The sequence below is a fragment of the Nanorana parkeri genome, unplaced genomic scaffold, assembly GCF_000935625.1.
Source record: "Nanorana parkeri isolate BGI_ZX_2015 unplaced genomic scaffold, ASM93562v1 scaffold662, whole genome shotgun sequence".
NCBI classification, from domain to species: domain Eukaryota; kingdom Metazoa; phylum Chordata; class Amphibia; order Anura; family Dicroglossidae; genus Nanorana; species Nanorana parkeri.
In genome coordinates this window covers 59247-76753 of record NW_017306930.1, presented here as the reverse complement: position 1 = coordinate 76753, position 17507 = coordinate 59247, and the positions used below count along the sequence as shown (strand labels likewise).

General features: G+C 40.5%; 1 protein-coding gene across 1 annotated transcript in view; it reads right to left on the bottom strand.

The window, feature by feature from the left end:
- Window positions 1-17507, bottom strand: part of INPP4B (inositol polyphosphate-4-phosphatase type II B) — a gene marked incomplete at its 5' end in the record, with an annotated part of 263520 nt that overhangs the window by 207490 nt on the left and 38523 nt on the right. Inside the window, one exon of the mRNA XM_018563411.1 lies at window positions 9483-9562. Within this exon, the coding sequence (XP_018418913.1) occupies window positions 9483-9562 (80 nt within the window). The remainder of the gene's footprint in view (window positions 1-9482; window positions 9563-17507) is intronic.

Below are 17507 nucleotides of genomic sequence, written 5' to 3'. Positions count from 1 at the left end.
CTGTAGTGTCATTAATTTTAAATGGCACCCCAATGCACCTAGGCAACACACCACAATTCACTTGTGTGGCAGACCACCACTAGGAACATATGTGAACCATCTGTGCACTAGGTTATATGTGCATTGTGCTGCATTAACAGCCTATACAATGAATGGGACATATACAATGGCCAATGCTGCATGTTAACACGTGTGTTATCGCATTGCATTCAAGTGAATAAGCCCTAAGGGGTTGCCTGCTTCAGAATCCTTAATAATCAACAGTTTAAAAGCCACTTAAAGCTTTACTCTGGCAGCTTAATGGCTCGAAACTGGAGTCAAAAAGTTTCAAGCGTTGAAAACCTCTAATCTCCTTTGGCTTCTAAATAGCTTCAAAGGATGCAGTTCTGGAAAAAGCTGTAAAAAGGGGTTAAATGCAGCTCTAATGCCTAATGTGGTCTTGTATATGCTCTCAAGCCATCCCATAATAATGAGTTGCTAAAGTGGGCTTACACTCTTATTATTATTATTATTATTATACAGGATTTATATAGCGCCAACAGTTTGTGCAGCGCTTTACAATATAAGGAAGACATTACAATCACAATACAATTCAAGACAAGATGGGAAGGAGGGCCCTGCCCCTGAGGGCTTACAATCTCTTATGTTCCTAGTTCCAACCTGTGGCGCATAACCATGATGATCTTAAAAAAGTTTAACATGGTATCATCTTAATCAGTTCTCGAAATACTATGGGCAAATTAGTGTCCCGCTGCATTCTACCTTTTATCACAATACTGCATAAATTAATCAGTGATTTGCTGGTATCACTGGACCTGATAAATACTTATCCCCAACTTTAATGAAAAGGTACTTTGCTGTTACCTAGGTTTAAAGTATGTTATGTCCCTTTGAAAAAAAAATAAATGTACACATATTTATAAAACAAAATATGTGCATTTATTATTTTTTGCATTGCAGCCAGTAAAGCATTGCAATCACAATCAGTGGATCGTGGGTGCAATGCTCTGGTCTCTGCAGATTCTCCCGTCCATGTCTGTACCAAGATACAGACATTCGGTAACATGGACAGGAGGAAGAATGAATGGACTAAAAGTGGGATGTGACCATGTTTCTGAATATGGGTGTAACATGAAAACATGGACAAAAAAGTAAACTTAAAACTTAACCTTTAAGCTGGAATATGCAAAGCATCTACGAAGTATATTAACTCTTCACGACCAATGATGGGATAATCCAGTCATGAATTCTGAAGGGTTTAAACAGACTCCAGGGGGCTACTATGTTCAGATTTGTAGAGCCGGCGGCCGGCTTTACAGTAGAAGCAATTCTGGCGGTTCAGCTCCCGCCAGGTCGCTGAATTTTTTTATTTTTTTTAAATTAAAAAAAAAGCCTTTGTCCTTAAGGGGTTAATGATTGTACATAATAATTGAATCAAATATACAGAAAAGGATAGATGATAAAGAACAGTACAACAATATTGAAATTCAGAAACAAGCATGTATGTAGACAAGTTTACAAAACTAGAGACTGTTTACAATCATGGGCAGATGGCAAGAATATTATTTAACACTGAATTATTAAAGTTCTGCACACAAGTAGCTATTGGACAATAAAAAAGGTCAACATCTTTGACATATTTCTGCACAGTTTTAAATATGACAGTTTTGTGTTTGCATAATATTTATAGAGTGATATACAGTATCTACTACTAGAAGGATATTAGAATTCATCAGGAAATTTAGCTGTGAAAAGAAATGCAGCCATGTGTATTTATCAATCTTACTGAAGTCTAATAATCCTAACATACTTAAAGCCCATCTCCAAACAAACCAAAAAACAACCCTTGCAGTGGGGCTACCCATGCACTGCAAGGTTAAAAGGAGAACTATGAGGGGGGGTGCTTTTCACTCATCCTCATAGTTCTAGCCGACCTGTGACAATGAAACTGTCACAGGTCGGCTCAGTAGATCGAGAAGTGAGGGAACACATACCGGCGTTCACTCATGTCTCTATCCTGTCACGGCAGTTCCCCCTGGGTTCCCACCTCCCCGCTCCCATCCTCCAGTGCTGACTAGCGGAACGGACAGGGGAGGGGGCGGGTACAGCTGGCTCTGCTTCTAGATATGCAGAGCCAGCTGTCACTCACGCAGCTGGGCGGAGCCAGACATAATTTTCGGGATCCGCTTCAGCTGCAACTTCTCAGTATACCGCGAGCTATAGCTTGCGGTATACTGCGGCATCTCAGTATACCGCGAGCTGCAGCTCGTGGTATACTGAGCTCAGGGTGACAGGAGGACGCTATTTTGTGTCCTCCCATTACCCTAAGGAGAACTATGGGGAAAAGCACTAACCCCATAGTTCTCCTTTAAGTGCTTATTTATGCCTAGGCAACCAGAGTAAAGCAGTTTTACTTACCTGATCCTCATTCCCCCAGCGATGATCAATCAATACTATGGATCCTGTATTAGACATGACAACATTAATAGTCCTTAGACCCACGCAGCAAAGGGAAAAGGGGGGTGTGGGGATCGTTCTAGTTAGTTATATATCCTGCTCCTTTGAGGAGCGTAGGGATAAAATGATAGACTTTTGCTGTTGACAGTTCACAGCTTTTGATTTGACCTGCTGCCAGGTCAGGTTTACGTCAACAACCTTGATATCATCATATAGACTTCACCGCCAGGAAACTCTGGTCCACCTCATTGAAGCACAATACCTGGCTTTTGTGTGCAGGTCTGCACCATGGAGTATTGTCTGGTCCCATTCCAGTCACTGCTGGTGTAAGACAGGTATGCATCTTATCACTGTTACTTTTCCTCATATTAATCGCTGAGATCTTAGCTGGAGCTATGGACTGTAAACTAAACAGGGGATTGTTTTGGCACCCAATCACCATTAAACAATTAAATGAGTTTGACTTTGCTGACGTCACTGTACTACTCGCAAAACCTAGCGTTGATATGCAAAATAAGCTCGATGATCTCACTGAAAGCAGCTGCGGGTCTAAACATTAATGTTGCCAAGACTAATTCGATGGAGGTAAATACCGCAAAACCCTCTTCAGTGTATCTGACCAACAAGTTGAAACCTTTCAATATCAGATTATGCCGGGCGGTGAAACCAAGACTGACATCTCCAAATGGCTCAGAAAAGCCAGAGGCGCTTTTGCAGGTCTCTGTAACATATGACGTTCTAACCAAAGTAGTCTTCGTACGAAGATTTAAATCTTCAATACCAATGTGAAATCTGTGCTGCTCTGTGCGAGTGAGACATGGAGAGTCACAGTGAAAACTAGGGATGTTCAGATACCAGTGCTGATACTTGGCATTTTCGCGAGAACTACCAGGGTTGCAGCAGCTGCAGCAGGGACCTGGCTTTGGCTCTCCCACACTGTCTTGAAATCATTAGTCTGTATTGTTTTAAAAAACTGTCACATGATAATAAACAAAAAATTATCAGTACTTGTATCTGTGAGTACTTGGACAAGTATCAGCACTTGTAATTGAAAAAACGGTATTGGTGCATCACTTATACATATTTATAAAAAAAAAGAATGCATTGAAATGGGGTTGTACAAATCCAAAGAGCACAGTATGCTCCTTAAAAATGACAGCTGCCTCCTAACTTTTTTAATTTTTCTCTAAGTAAATTTCAAGCACTAAATGGGTAGGAAGTAAAGAGTTCTAGGAAAGGATTACATTGGCTGTGTCCATCCACACAGTTTAGCAAAGATGGAGGAATCTGTTGCACTTGTTACATCTGACCATAGAAAATCTGCAGATAATCTATAGGTGTATGGCCAGCTTTAGACAGGAAGTGTGTTACTGGCAGGTTCTCCAGGTGAACTGAGCACTTGGTGATCCTCCATTCAGCATGTTGGAAGAAAAATGCAATGTTTTAGAACCTTGCAGGGTCCCTCCATCAGGCAAAGTAATAGGATATAATGTACAGGGTGTGCCATAGACACTTTGCGGATGGGGCTTATTAGCTAACAGATTCCGGTGACACTACAGCAGAACATTGCACTCTAATTCTCCAGTAGCACAGGGTAGTCAGTGGATTAAATAATATCTACAAAGATACCATGATCAAATTGTGGTGCCATAGAAGTCATGTGTAATACTCGCCCCAAGGATTGGTTCTATTCCCCTATGGATCGCAACTGCGGATGGGGTACAGGTATCAGATTCGCAGCTACACCTCACTTGCCCCGTTTTTGGAGGAGGCTGAGAGGGAGCTACTTCACATCATCCCCCGCAAGCGTGGAGTATGGCTGTGTTACTACCGTGTAGGTAGGCTGTAAGTGGGTAAGTACGCATTGGCGTTATCCCCTTAGAAAACACAGGGTCATGCAGGTACTGTGAGCAGTAATATAAGTTAACCCCTAGAGGTCGTCAAGCTGAAACCTGCTATACAATTGATCCTAGGTATTAGTATTGAATTCACCACTAGTACAACGAGTTCAAGGCACAGCAGAATAAGAAGTCTCTATAGCATTTTTCAACTACACAGGAGTTATTGCATCTGTTAAGATGTCCAGGAGGGACGCAGCACAGTTGTACAGGCAAGACAGCGATCCTATGAAGGCAGAGAGGAGACCTGGTGCTATAGCTATCTATAGCCCAGGGTACTTGCGGTTCGTTGGTGCTGTAATCCCGTGCTCCGTTTTGGCTCGCCAGGGTCCGGAAGAGCGAGTGGGAGGCTGAGTTGATCAGCGTCCTGCTACATCAACAGTGGGATGCCGATCAACTAACGAGCAGAGCAGCGGCTTTAAGCTGAGCTCTCGCTCTGGAGGGGGCGGAGCTACGTGGTGCACCTGCGCAGGACGTGGATCCCGCTGGAGAGAGGGGTGACGCAGCTACGCAACGCGCCTGCGCAGGACGACGACGGACACCGCCACCAGAGGCCACCAATGAAAGTCAGCGTCCAGAGGAAGAAGGTACCTGGCGCGCCCGCACAGGCCCGCAACGAAAAGCGACACCAGACCCCACCAGGGTACGTCCCTTACATCATGTCGCAAAATTAAAGTTACAGCCTGTACCACAGAGGAGAGATTCCATTTTAAAACTCTTCAATCTAATTACTAGAAATCATGGAAATTTAGACTTTTTCCTTCACCTAAATTTTTGTGTAAAAACTTGGTGATTTCAGCAAAATAAAATTCATCATTTTGAGTCAAAGGTAGAGATGTAAAATTTCCAGGAATTTTGAAGCCATGAGAAGCCAAATAAAAATTTAATTAACTGACATTATTTGTGCCAGTAGGATATGGACATTGGTAGGTTTAATGTCTTTAGGGCACCTGTGGCATGCAAGGATGTGTTTTGTCATCCTTGTAGCATTCGGAAAAGAATATTCCTTCTCACAATATCTGCAAATTGCAGCTTTGCTCTCAGCAGAAGTTGCACCGTGGAAATGTTTCCAAACTGTAGATGTTGGTGGAGGAGAAAAAACTATTTACTGACCAGGTAAACATTAGACTGTGATGGTGTAGAACATTATTAGGAATCATTTAAAGGTTATAAAGATAAACTAATTTGCCAGATAAATGCACCCTCTTACATGTCATTTAAGGCCTGAGAGGACAGAAACTATCATCTACTATCATACCAACAAAGTGGTTTTGAGTGTTACCCTCTAAATGTATCAAATTATAATAATAAATGTGCTGCGCTTCAACTAAAACAATAAATAGATAAACAAATCTCTATAATAATAATTATAATTATAGAGATTTGTTTATCTATTTATTGTTTTAGTTGAAGCGCAGCATATTCATTATTATAATGTTATATAGTTTGAATATCATGTCAAAGATATATTAGTTATCATTTTTAAAGAACATATTCCACAATCCTTTTTTGTATTTAAAAAAATTATTTTTTTTTAAATAAAAAAAAAATGGCTTTGGAAAAAAAATAATGTTTTTTTCCAACCCTTCCCAGCTCTAGTCAACGGTGAATGAAAAAATAAGGTGTTTTTTGAAGTTTCATCATGTGCTCATGGAGGTTAGGGGAAATGCTTTAAAGTTTATCGTTTACTTTTTAATTTTTAAAAAACACTTTCTTATTTTACAGTAGACGTTGTCTTCTTTAAAAAAATCAATCTAGGCACACTCAAGGAGTGTGTGTAGGTAGCATGTTGGGCAGTTTAAGATCACGAGAAAGTTGCATGCTGCTGGCACAGCTCCAGGGCTGAGGCAATATTACATCACAATAAAAGGAAAATATATGCAGATATGTTATTTATTAGCCAGCCTGACTTCATTAGAGTAATATAAATTAAGGGTTCACTGACAACACTTGCACCCCACCCCCGTGTGCATGTAAATCCTCTGCGGCTGAGAATTTCAATTTCCACGTTCCGACTAGTACCAACAAGGATATTCTGTATATTGAAGTGCTATGACTTTGTACTACAATCAATTGTCATGTTATTGCCTTTCACCTTAAATAAAACAAATGTATATGGAAAAATAAGTTAAGGGTTCAATTGGGCTTTAATAGAATTACACACCAGAATTGCTAGTACCAGTATGTGGTCCACACAACACTTACAGTACAAAATCCGGAACTGTCATACAGTATTAGTGTAGCCTGCATACAGGAAAACTGGATTCTGTTTCATATTTCTCTTTATTTCTTGCAAACACACACAACACCCTTTGTAGATAAATAGTATTTCAGTGTAAACATAATTGTATTGCAATTACCAAGCTATTTCTACTGGCCACTTCTTTGACTTTGTTTTACCAAAACCATTTTCAGATAAATGCAGTTTATGACCATTTGGGTTCACATAGATCCACAACATTTGCCAGCTTACCAGCTACATTAAGCTACTGCAAATGCCAATAAGATACATGAGGTCCGAAAACTTAGCGTATACCACTTTTTATATTGGTTCTGAACATTATAACTATACAGGGTTATTTACAAAGCTGCCGAAGGCAGCCGAGTGAATAACCCAATTTTAAAGAAACAGTTGGGCTAGCTCCGCCCAACTGTTTACTATTGGCCAGCACCTGCCAGAGTCTTGTAGCAGGTCCCGGCCAATGAATAACAACTGGGTAGAGCCAGCCATGACAACATGGGTGGCTCCGCCCAGTTGTTGTGGTTTAATGACAGATCAGCGTCCCCAGGTCATTTGGGGACGCTGATCTGTTATTACAACTGGGCGGGGCAAGCTTTGAGATCATGGCTGGCTCCACCCACCTGTCATTTCCATGGAGAGTGGTCGGCTTTGACTGTCACTTCGGCTTCAGTCGAGCCGAAGCATATGCCTTCGGCTGCTGTACGGGCTATTAGGAATAGCCCGTACAGCAGCCCTTAGGTTCAACTGAACCGAAGGGCTCCAGCGGCCGAAGGATCAGCCGAAGCTACGGCTGCTCCATAGTGATTAACCCCCGTAAGTAAATCAAAAGCCCAAACTTTATTTTTTTGGAGAAAATAGCAAATGGATAAACCCCTTAGGTTTTCTATTGTCCTATTTTTTGTCAAGCAGACACAGAAGGAAGTTAGAAGGAATCACCAGGACAAATAGAGAGTAGACATATACACAGCATAAAAATTAGTTTAGGACAAAATAAATGAAAATGGAAAAACCTTTTCATTCATTTCATTTGATGAAACAAATAATTATGTTGTTTGAGATTCGGAGGCAACAAACCTCCAAATCCCAAAGTGCACATTTAAAAAAAAAACAGAATGTGCAGTGGGCATATTGGCCACTGGCGCATTCTGCGCATGTATGCCTCCCTTTTTTTGAGGCAGGGCACGTGACGCCGGCGTGGGGCAATGTCATAAGCAAGTATGGGCACCGCTATCTAGGACGCAGCAAGATGGTGGTGCTCATACAAAAAAATGAAATATTATATGCCCAAATATATTTGTCAGATATTCGGATATATAATAATTTGTTTTTTCGGATTCGGACGAACCGCCAAATCAAAGCAATTTCGTGATTCAGTAAGTGCACATCTCTAATAGAGAGCATAAATCTCCCTAGTGGCTTCATAGAGAGCAAAAATTCTGACAGTGGTTGTAACCCTTTAACACTCTATCCAAAACCCAAAACTCAAGAATAAGTTTTGGCTTTGCATACATTTTAAAATATAACTAAAAGCACATTTTTTTGTTAGCTTTGTATAGAGTGATATGGAATTCGAACCATTGTCTGGTGTCCCTATTAGGGAGATTAGCCCTCTTTAATTGTCCTGATCACCCATGTCACCAGGAATAAATGTGAAGGTAAATCTGAAATGTTGAGTTGTCAATGGAACAGAAAAAGAGGGAAAATCTTGCAATGGGTACCCTTTTCACCATGACTTTCTGTCAAGCGTTCAGAACAAACAGTGAAGGGAAAGGGCAGCCGTTTTAAACCTACTCTAAACCCTACTCTATCCAAAACTATTTTGTACACTTTGAGGCATGGAGCACCGACTGAACAGCTAATGCAAGTGATAGAAAAAAGGAGCTACAAGCTACTGGTTGGTAAGTGCTGGTATGGACAGACACTGAAATAACTGTAGGTTAAAAAGGAAACAGCATATTTATATGTTGAAGCTTTGTGCTGCCCCCTCTAACCTGGCTACTCAAAGAGCTGCTATTGTGCTAAACAAGGCCGTGGCTATTAAGGATAAAATTATATTGCAACTGCGAGACCAGTAGTATGATCAAAAGTCACATGTGTATCTCTGAATAAACACGGGCATTTACAATAAACTGTTTTTCTTGAAAGGTATTACAAAAGGTCATACATCTATCCTGCTTTGTCTTGGTAATATATAAATTGCCCAAAACAATTATCAGCAGAGTCACGGGGTTGATAAAGGCAAACAGGCTGTTCACTTTGTAAGGGAATTTCCCCTTAGTTTAGTAAATGAGGTGAAGCTCTGCTGATTTTCATCATCCAATAACGTACAGTTTTTTTTTGTTTTTTTTCCTTGCTCCTGATCGAGTATTCTTTGCAAAGTGAATTTTCATCACATTAAATAAGCTTAGGGAACATTTCCTTAAAAAATAGAAAGCATATTTGCCGTTAGTAAATTCTTATTTTAGGTCCAAGTGATTTGCATGACATTCTGCTGCATACCAAGAAAACACAACTCAGGAAGGCAGCCCTTACACAATCAACTGATTACACAGCTAATCTTATTTGTGCAGAAATTACCCCACAAAGGTTGATTTCCCTCCAACACACACATGTTTAAATGTTTCCATTATTTCTACAGTAATTATACGCTATAAATCCTCAGATTGCCTTATTATTTTTATTGTGCGCTAAACAAAGCCAAAGTAATTGTTGACTAGCTGCTGTAGGCCCCTGAAATTTTCTGGTTAGCAACAAACAATGGTGCGTAAGCCCAGATTTACCAGTTAAAATGCCAAAAATCTATGCTATAGAAATACATTGATATGCGAGACAATAAAAATCATATTTTGAACCACACACAGACAAATAAGAATGCAAAAACCTACTTGAGATTAAGAGACAGGGGCTGTTCCTTTGTTTTGACCAGATCCTTCACTCTGAAAGTGGTGCACCCCAGGAAACTCTTCTGAAGGGAAAAGATAATTTAATTACCATCTGAACTCAATAAAAGACTGTAAAGTAAAGCACACTTCTAAATCTTACAATATAATCATTGTGAATATAAAATAAAAGTGTCTCTATATGAAAGAGATAGAGTAGAGTATGAAATGTTCTTCAATTTGCTTTCACACTAATTATAAAACAAAAATTACCGAGACCGGATGCAGTTTCAAAATGTAGTTATTAAAGATAAACACACAGCTTTATCTTCATATTGCAGTGACATGGTTATCTTAAGGATCTTCTCTTTTTCTTTACTCAAGAATGGTTTTATTTTTTACATTATCATTTTGTCTACACCATGTATGGTGTTGTTACATCAAAGTGAGTACAGACCAATCAAACTGAAAACTACAGTTCTTATATAAAAAATATAATCTAAACTTCCCAAACTATCATACTCAAACATTGGGGTTTATGAGAGAAAAAAAGGAATAGGAAGCTCGCAAAACATCCAGGTAACATTCAAATTTCAAGCAGATAGTGTCCCTGGCAGAAACAAAACCCGGGATAAGTGTGCCAAATGTTTGAGCACTACATTACACAGTGTATACTTATAGCCAATGAGTTCTTAACTTTAGAATATAGGTGCATATTATTGTCACCTGCCATTGCAGACCTCCTTCTAAAAAAGGCTAGATGTCTCTCTGTTATGTTGACCCACTAGCTTTATTACTAACAGAGTCACTGACCCAAGACAGTGTGCAGATCTGGAAAGTCAGAGAAAAGTCAAATATTCTTGCCCGCATACTTTAGGCAAACAGTAAACATACCTCATGACCTCATGCTCCCCTACCCATTCTGCTCTCTTAAATATTTAAAGAAGTTCTGAATCACTACTCCAGAATCCAATGGCAGGAAACCACATGCTCAAAACCCTAACAATCATCATGTTATCTCTGATAAAAGGGAGGATCAGCCAATCAGTGGCTCTGCCAAAATTCTGATCTTTCCCTTTAAGCTACAACCACTGTGTGATCTTACAGAAGCTAATTATGCAGTGAAGTATTTACCAACTTGTGTTATCTTTTATGGTGTTATTAGGACAGACTGACCAGAGTACTTGGGGTGGCTGAGAAAAAGCCCAAGAGGCACTCACTAATGTAAGAGGGTGTGCATTGATAGGAAAGAGTGGAACACAAACCCCGGACTCTCCCCTTTAATTCTTGCCAAAATGGCATCAAGAGAACGAGGAGAAGCATTTTACATGTCCCACTGTCAGTCTACCATTAAGTGAAGTACTCCACTTGGATATTGCAAATCAGCAGAATAGTTGGGGCATCATGAATACCTTTTGCAGCTTACTTGTCCTAGAACTGAGCAGTGCCCAGGTCAAAGTGAAAATGGGAGAGATTCCCAGTACCTGCCTAACACATCCCTAAATCCTGGAGGGCTCTTCTGAACAGTCTACACAAATGGTATGTCTGCCCCTGTATGCACAAACGATTAAAATATATCAAAACCTTTTTTTTTTCATGTTGGAGAGAGTAGGGGAAGGTTAAAACTGCTGTTAGATTTTTTGTGTCTCATTATGGAGATTTTCCTTTACTTCCTGTCCAGGAAGTGAGAGCATGCATTTTAAATGTGAGGGAAATCCCCTCTTAAGCATTTTAATTGCTTGAGTTTCTGTTTTGTTCACTGAAGGTGAAATAAAAGTGCAGGTTGCTAGGGGGCTTCCCTTGTTGCCATGCAGTAAAATGCCATAAATGCATGTTACATGGGCTTTTCATGTGCTCTTATGTAAGTCTACAAGGCTAAAAATGCAATATGTCACACCAAAAGAAGCACCTGCACCATTTTCTTTGTCGCACAGACGCGCATTGCACAAATATGAATGGGCCCCGTAGAAAATACTTGAATTTTTTGCAGTCTCATGTGACAGTCTTTAGATCAGTGCTTCATTTTGCACGGGTGTAAATGGGTAATTGAAGAGGAACTTCAGACCAGCAGTATTTGCTTCCCAGTACCCCCCTCTTGTGTGGTCACCTTTAAACATCCCACATGTGTGCATCTATGCCTCTGGTTTCTGGGAACATCCAGAAACACGCAGCATTTGTGCACAGGTCTTGAAATCTGCCAAAGACCTGTGGCACATCTGCACATGCAGATGTATCTGCACCTCTCCATAAGAGGAAGGGGGGGAACCAGAAGATAAATATTTTTTGAAATGTTGAAATGGGTGAAAGTCCTTTAAGTTGGTTATTGTGAATTGTGAAGTGTAAATGACCTGGCTTTTTGTAAAATGATGCAAATGTTCGTGCTCACCTAAATTATATTGTTGTATGATGACTGTGTACATAGACTCATGTGGTCACAATCTGATCATATTTTGTTTCCCAGCTGTTTCATAAATAACTGTCAAATATTAATACTAACCAAAAGAAGGGTTTTTTTTTTGCCCTGTAGAGTGACATTTATCAGCATATATGGTTTAAAAAAGAGCTTACTGTATCTGTAGCTATAGATGCCCAGTGGAGCTGATGTCCAGTTGTTAAAGGCAGCTCTTGCTCTTGCTTTTATAAAGGAACAACATGTTTATCTGAACATATATCATTTCCAGTATTTGTTTAATTAAAGATTTGGCAAAATAACCCTAAAATATTAAAAAGCTGATCACAACATTACAAGACAATGAACTATTCTCACCTTAGGCACTGAGTTAGCTATATTATCCATCACGCGGTCTCATACCTCTTAGCTCATGGTATGCTAGGTTTATCAGAACAATGGCAGTTTTGATAATAATAGTTTGCAGCTTTACTTTGCAGCCTCATACACAAACCTCAAAGGCACTTTTAGATATTTCATTTCTTTTCATGTTCTAATAGCTCCGACTCTGCTCCTTAAGCAACTGCCCCTGCCACCTCACCCTAATTACACCCCTACTTTGAATACATTTCTCTCATTACAGACTGCTGTAAAGGCTACAATTTTTTGCAATCATCATGAAGAAACTCCTAACACAAAAACGGAAAAAAAAAAATAATACTTTTTTTATGTTGCCACAGTAGTGTTATACGTGGAGACTTTGTCTTCAAGCGGGAAAACAATTTTGTATAGAGAAATCCTTTACTTAGTTAGAGTAAGTGTTCTGAAGTGCTTTCGGTACTTATTAGATCTCAGAAAGTCTTCAAGAATTGCTGAGCTACCTGGAAATGTATTATGGGGGACATTCACTAAATGGTGGTGGCTATTAGGCCTAGTTAATGACATTTCAAGAAAAAAAAAAAGCAGAAAAGCAGGAGTGATTACAGCTATTTTGTGAAAAGTCTTCATTGAAAGAAATGGCTAGTCATGGTGAGGTGAGCATAAAAGGGACACTTATTGCAGATCTTAATGCTACTGCGACATTTATGTGTGTGCAATCTTATAAAAAGAAATTCTTAGCTGCCTTCTTATTCTATACTTTAGTTCTAACACCATACAATTTGCCCTATAAAGCCTAGGTCATTTAAATTAATTGTGGGACAGTTATGCTGGTACTCATTTCCTACAATATAAAGCATTTTTTTTCAAATACAATTTGTATTTTAAATAAGACAGGCTGATGTGATATGCCAGTATGTTGTTAGGTGTTCTTTTATGAGTCTCAAGGCTAAGAAAAAAAAACCCAACCTGTTTGCCACCATTACTAATGAAATAGATTGTTTCTGCATGAAATTAGTGTTGAATCATACCTCAGTCTAGGACAGGGGTAGGCAACCTTGGCTCTCCAGCTGTGCTGAAACTACAAATCCCATAAGGCATTGCAAGCCCCAGGCATGATTCCCAGAGGCAGAAGCATGATAGGATTTGTAGTTTCAGCACAGCTGGAGAGCCAAGGTTGCCTTCCCCTGGTCTAGGACATTCCAAACACAAGTACATAAAACCTGTGCTGGAAAAAGCCATGCATTGTAATGTTCATTGCACAGTGAAACCTATTTTAATTATACTTATCATTATTACACTTTATTTACATAAAGTCACCAGAAATATTAACAGGCTGAATTTCTACATAGCCAACACAGGCCATAGACCATGGAGGCGGGGCTACCCACACAGCCACCCACACATCAAGATGCTGTAGGTAATCAGACCATGCAGTTGTTCCTAAGTTGAATCGTAAGTGCTATTGTTACCATTTCAACTAGTTAAGTGCAGGAGGCTTTGGTTCAATTAATTTGATATAAAGCCACACACATAAAAGGAAAAGGAAAGCCACCTAACTTTTGAACGCACATACCGTGTTTCCCCGAAAATAAGACACTGTCCCACAAAAACACACTAGGTCTTATTTTCAGGGGATGTCTTTTTTTTTAATGTGCAACAAAATGTACAACAATCTAAAGTTATTCATGTACAACAATCGAAAGTTATCTGGTATCACTCCGCCTGTCACAGTCCCGGACAGCTGTACCAGCAGTGCGAACATCAGACAGTGGACAGCGCGGTAAAGTACGGTACCATTTACCGGTACACATTACAGTACAGTACCATTACATTAAGCAGTGAAGTATGGTACTGGATTGTTCCCTGTCACTGCGCCGGCCGGAGGGAGTCCCCTGTCATCCCCTGATACAGTATGTCCTTGTAGGCTGATACCATCTCTCCTGCTCTTCATGTTCCCCCTCACATGCTACCACCAAACTAGGTCTTATTTTCGGGGTAGGTCTTATATTACCGGAATCTTGAGAAATAGTGCTAGGTCTTTCTTTCGGGGTAGGTCTTATTTTCGGGGAAACAGGGTAGGTGCCATTGTTGGATGTGTGATTCATAAGAACCACGTTTTTCAAAGTTTATTAAGTAATCACGTTTATGTGCTCCGTTCAATACATGCCTAACTTAGTAAAGAGCTCCCGACGAGTCTACATCTTTTTTAATGTGTTTTTGTTTTTAATTTTATGTGAGTTCTGAGCACGCTGGCTTCCGTGCATGGAAAATCCAATCATATATGTTAGTTCAAACTAACTTAAAAAATTATAAATGTTTGGACATTCTAAAAAAAAACGCACTCTTAAAATATTAGATGGATTTTTGGACTGACCCAACATCAAGATCAAGAGAGTTTTTGATACAATTCTCAGCAACCCCAAATCCCTTACTTTAAACTGCATATCTGCGTTACTATTGCACGTTTTGTTCATATGACAGTCACCAGGGCTACTAATTTCCAACAGACTTAATCAATAATGCTTATTTTCCAGCATAGTCCTGCTGATATTTTAAACTTTTTTAATAGGGTAATCCTAATTACTGTTCTTCTGTTTAAGAGCACTTTTTATTTTGTTTTGCTTTTTTGATGCATTGATGTAATAAAGCTTACATAACAGGTAAATGTACACTATATTGCCAAAAATATTGGGACGCCTGCCTGTTCACGCACGTGAACTTTAATGGCATCCCAGTCTTAGTCCGTAGGGTTCAATATTGAGTTGGCCCACCCTTTGCGCTATAACAGCTTCAACTCTTCTGGGAAGGTTGTCCACAAGGTTTAGGAGTGTGTTTATGGGAATGTTTGACCATTCTTCTTGAAGCGCATTTGTGAGGTCAGGTACTGATGTTGGACGAGAAGGCCTGGCTCACAGTCTCCGCTCTAATTCATCCCAAAGGTGTTTCATCGGGTTTAGGTCAGGACTCTGTGCAGGCCAGTCAAGTTCCTCCACCCCAAACTGGCTCATCCATGTCTTTATGGACCTTGCTTTGAGCACTGGTGCGCAGTCATGTTAGAACAGGAAGGGGCCATCCCCAAACTGTTCCCACAAAGTTGGGAGCATGAAATTGTCCAAAATGTCTTGGTATGCTGATGCCTTAAGTTAACTTCACTGGAACTAAGGGGCCAAGCCCAACCCCTGAAAAACAACCCCGCACCATAATCCCCCCTCCACCAAACTTTACACTTGGCACAATGCAGTCAGGCAAGTACTGTTCTCCTGGCAACCGCCAAACCCAGACACGCCCATCAGATTGCCAGACACAGAAGCGTGATTCGTCACCAGTTGTCTAGAGTCCAGTGGCGGCGTGCTTTACACCACTGCATCCGATGCTGTTACAGACTTACCTCTCCTCGATCCGGCCAGGGGGCATCGCCTCCTCCCCTTCCAGTGGCGGCTCGTCTCCTCAGCAAGCTCACGCCGATGCCACACATAGCTCCTCCCACCGCACGCCGCTCTGCTCGAAAAGACAGCAGGAGATTCAATTGCTCAGCGTGGATGAACGTTGAGCAATTGATCAGTGTGGATGAACGTTGAGCAATTGATCTCCTCCGTCCCTGCACCGCTCTCCATCCTGAACCTAGCAGATCAACAGTGACTGGAACTAACTGGCAGCCTCTACCAGGATCTGCTACCTTCTCCTCCTAGGCTGCAGTTCTGATGAGATAAACTCCTTACCCTCTCACTTCACAATTTGCTACTAACTGCAAGTATTCTGAACTACTTCAGTCCTGGATTGTCTGCTACCATTACTATACTGAATTGTTACTTTGAGATTCATTGTATATTTACCTTCATTGAGGTGGACTGCATTATTTCAGTGTTCAGCTCTGCTTATTGCCTATAGACTTGTGGAAGAGCGTTGATATATAGCCAGGATCTGTACTTGTAACGTAACAATTACTTGATGTTCCTGCTAAAACCGAACACTAGTCTGTAACAACCCTGTAATATTCACTGCATCCTTATTGGAGAGTTCTCAGTTTGGTACTACAGATCTCCTCAGACCCCGGTGTACACTGTATGATGTTCTGGGGACTTTTTCGTTGTTTTCTGTTATAATTTGTTACGCACTACCTTACCATTGTGCCAGTTAATGCTTCCAACTGTATGGAATAATACAGGGGCACAACTGGTAACAATCATACTAATTAGTCGGTGGTGTATGATGTATACAGGTTCTGCGCTCACTCTCCCCCATTATAGAGTGTAATAGTGGATCCCAAACCTGAACCACCTTTCCCCAAAAGTAACAATAACCTGTTGAATATTGGCTCCGCAGCTGTGATCTATTGACACAAACTGCTCAATTGTTACAGATGCTTTGCATTGCGCTTGGTGATGTAAGGCTTGGATGCAGCTGCTTGGCCATAGAAACCCATTTCATGAAGCTCTCTACGCACTGTTGTTGTGCCAATCTGAAGACCACACGAAGTTTGAAGGTCTGTAGCTATTGACTCTGCAGACAATTGGCGACTTCTGCGCACTTCAGCATGCGCTGACCCCACTCTATCATTTTACGTGGCCTACCACTTTGTGGCTGAGTTGCTGTTGTTCCCAGCTGCTTCCACTTTGTTATAATACCACTAACAGGTGATCGTGGAATATTTAGTAGCAAAGAGAATTTCACGGATTGGATTAATTGCACAGGTGGCAACCTATCACGATACCACACTTGAATTTACTGAGCTCCTGAGAGCGACCCATTCTTTCACAAGTGTTTGTAGAAGCAGTCTGCATGCCTAGGTGCTTGATTTTATACACCTGTGGCCATGGAGGTGATTGGGATACCTGAATCCAATGATTTGGAGGGGTGTCCCAATACTTTTGGCAATATGTATGTTGTGTATGTTTATTGAGATGTAATGTATAAACGCAGCAGTAATACCATAGGCCTTTAACCCTTTGTTTCCCTATTGACAATAATCAAAATCTTACAGTTTTTTACCTTTCCATACTCTTTCCAAAAAATTAATTTGGCTAAATCACCACAGGCAGTGTATATTATATTTGGGGTCAGGCAGATACCTTTGAAACAATTATTTTTAATCAGAGAGGCTGGAACCAAAGCATTTCCATACAAGAAGAGGACAGAGCTTATAGTTAGGGCTGAGTCCATGTATACTGCACAGAAGAAGTGATTCACCACTAAGGAACATCACTGCAAACATATAAAGTGCCTGCAGCCAGAAGGTTGTGTGTGTGTGTGTGTGTGTGTGT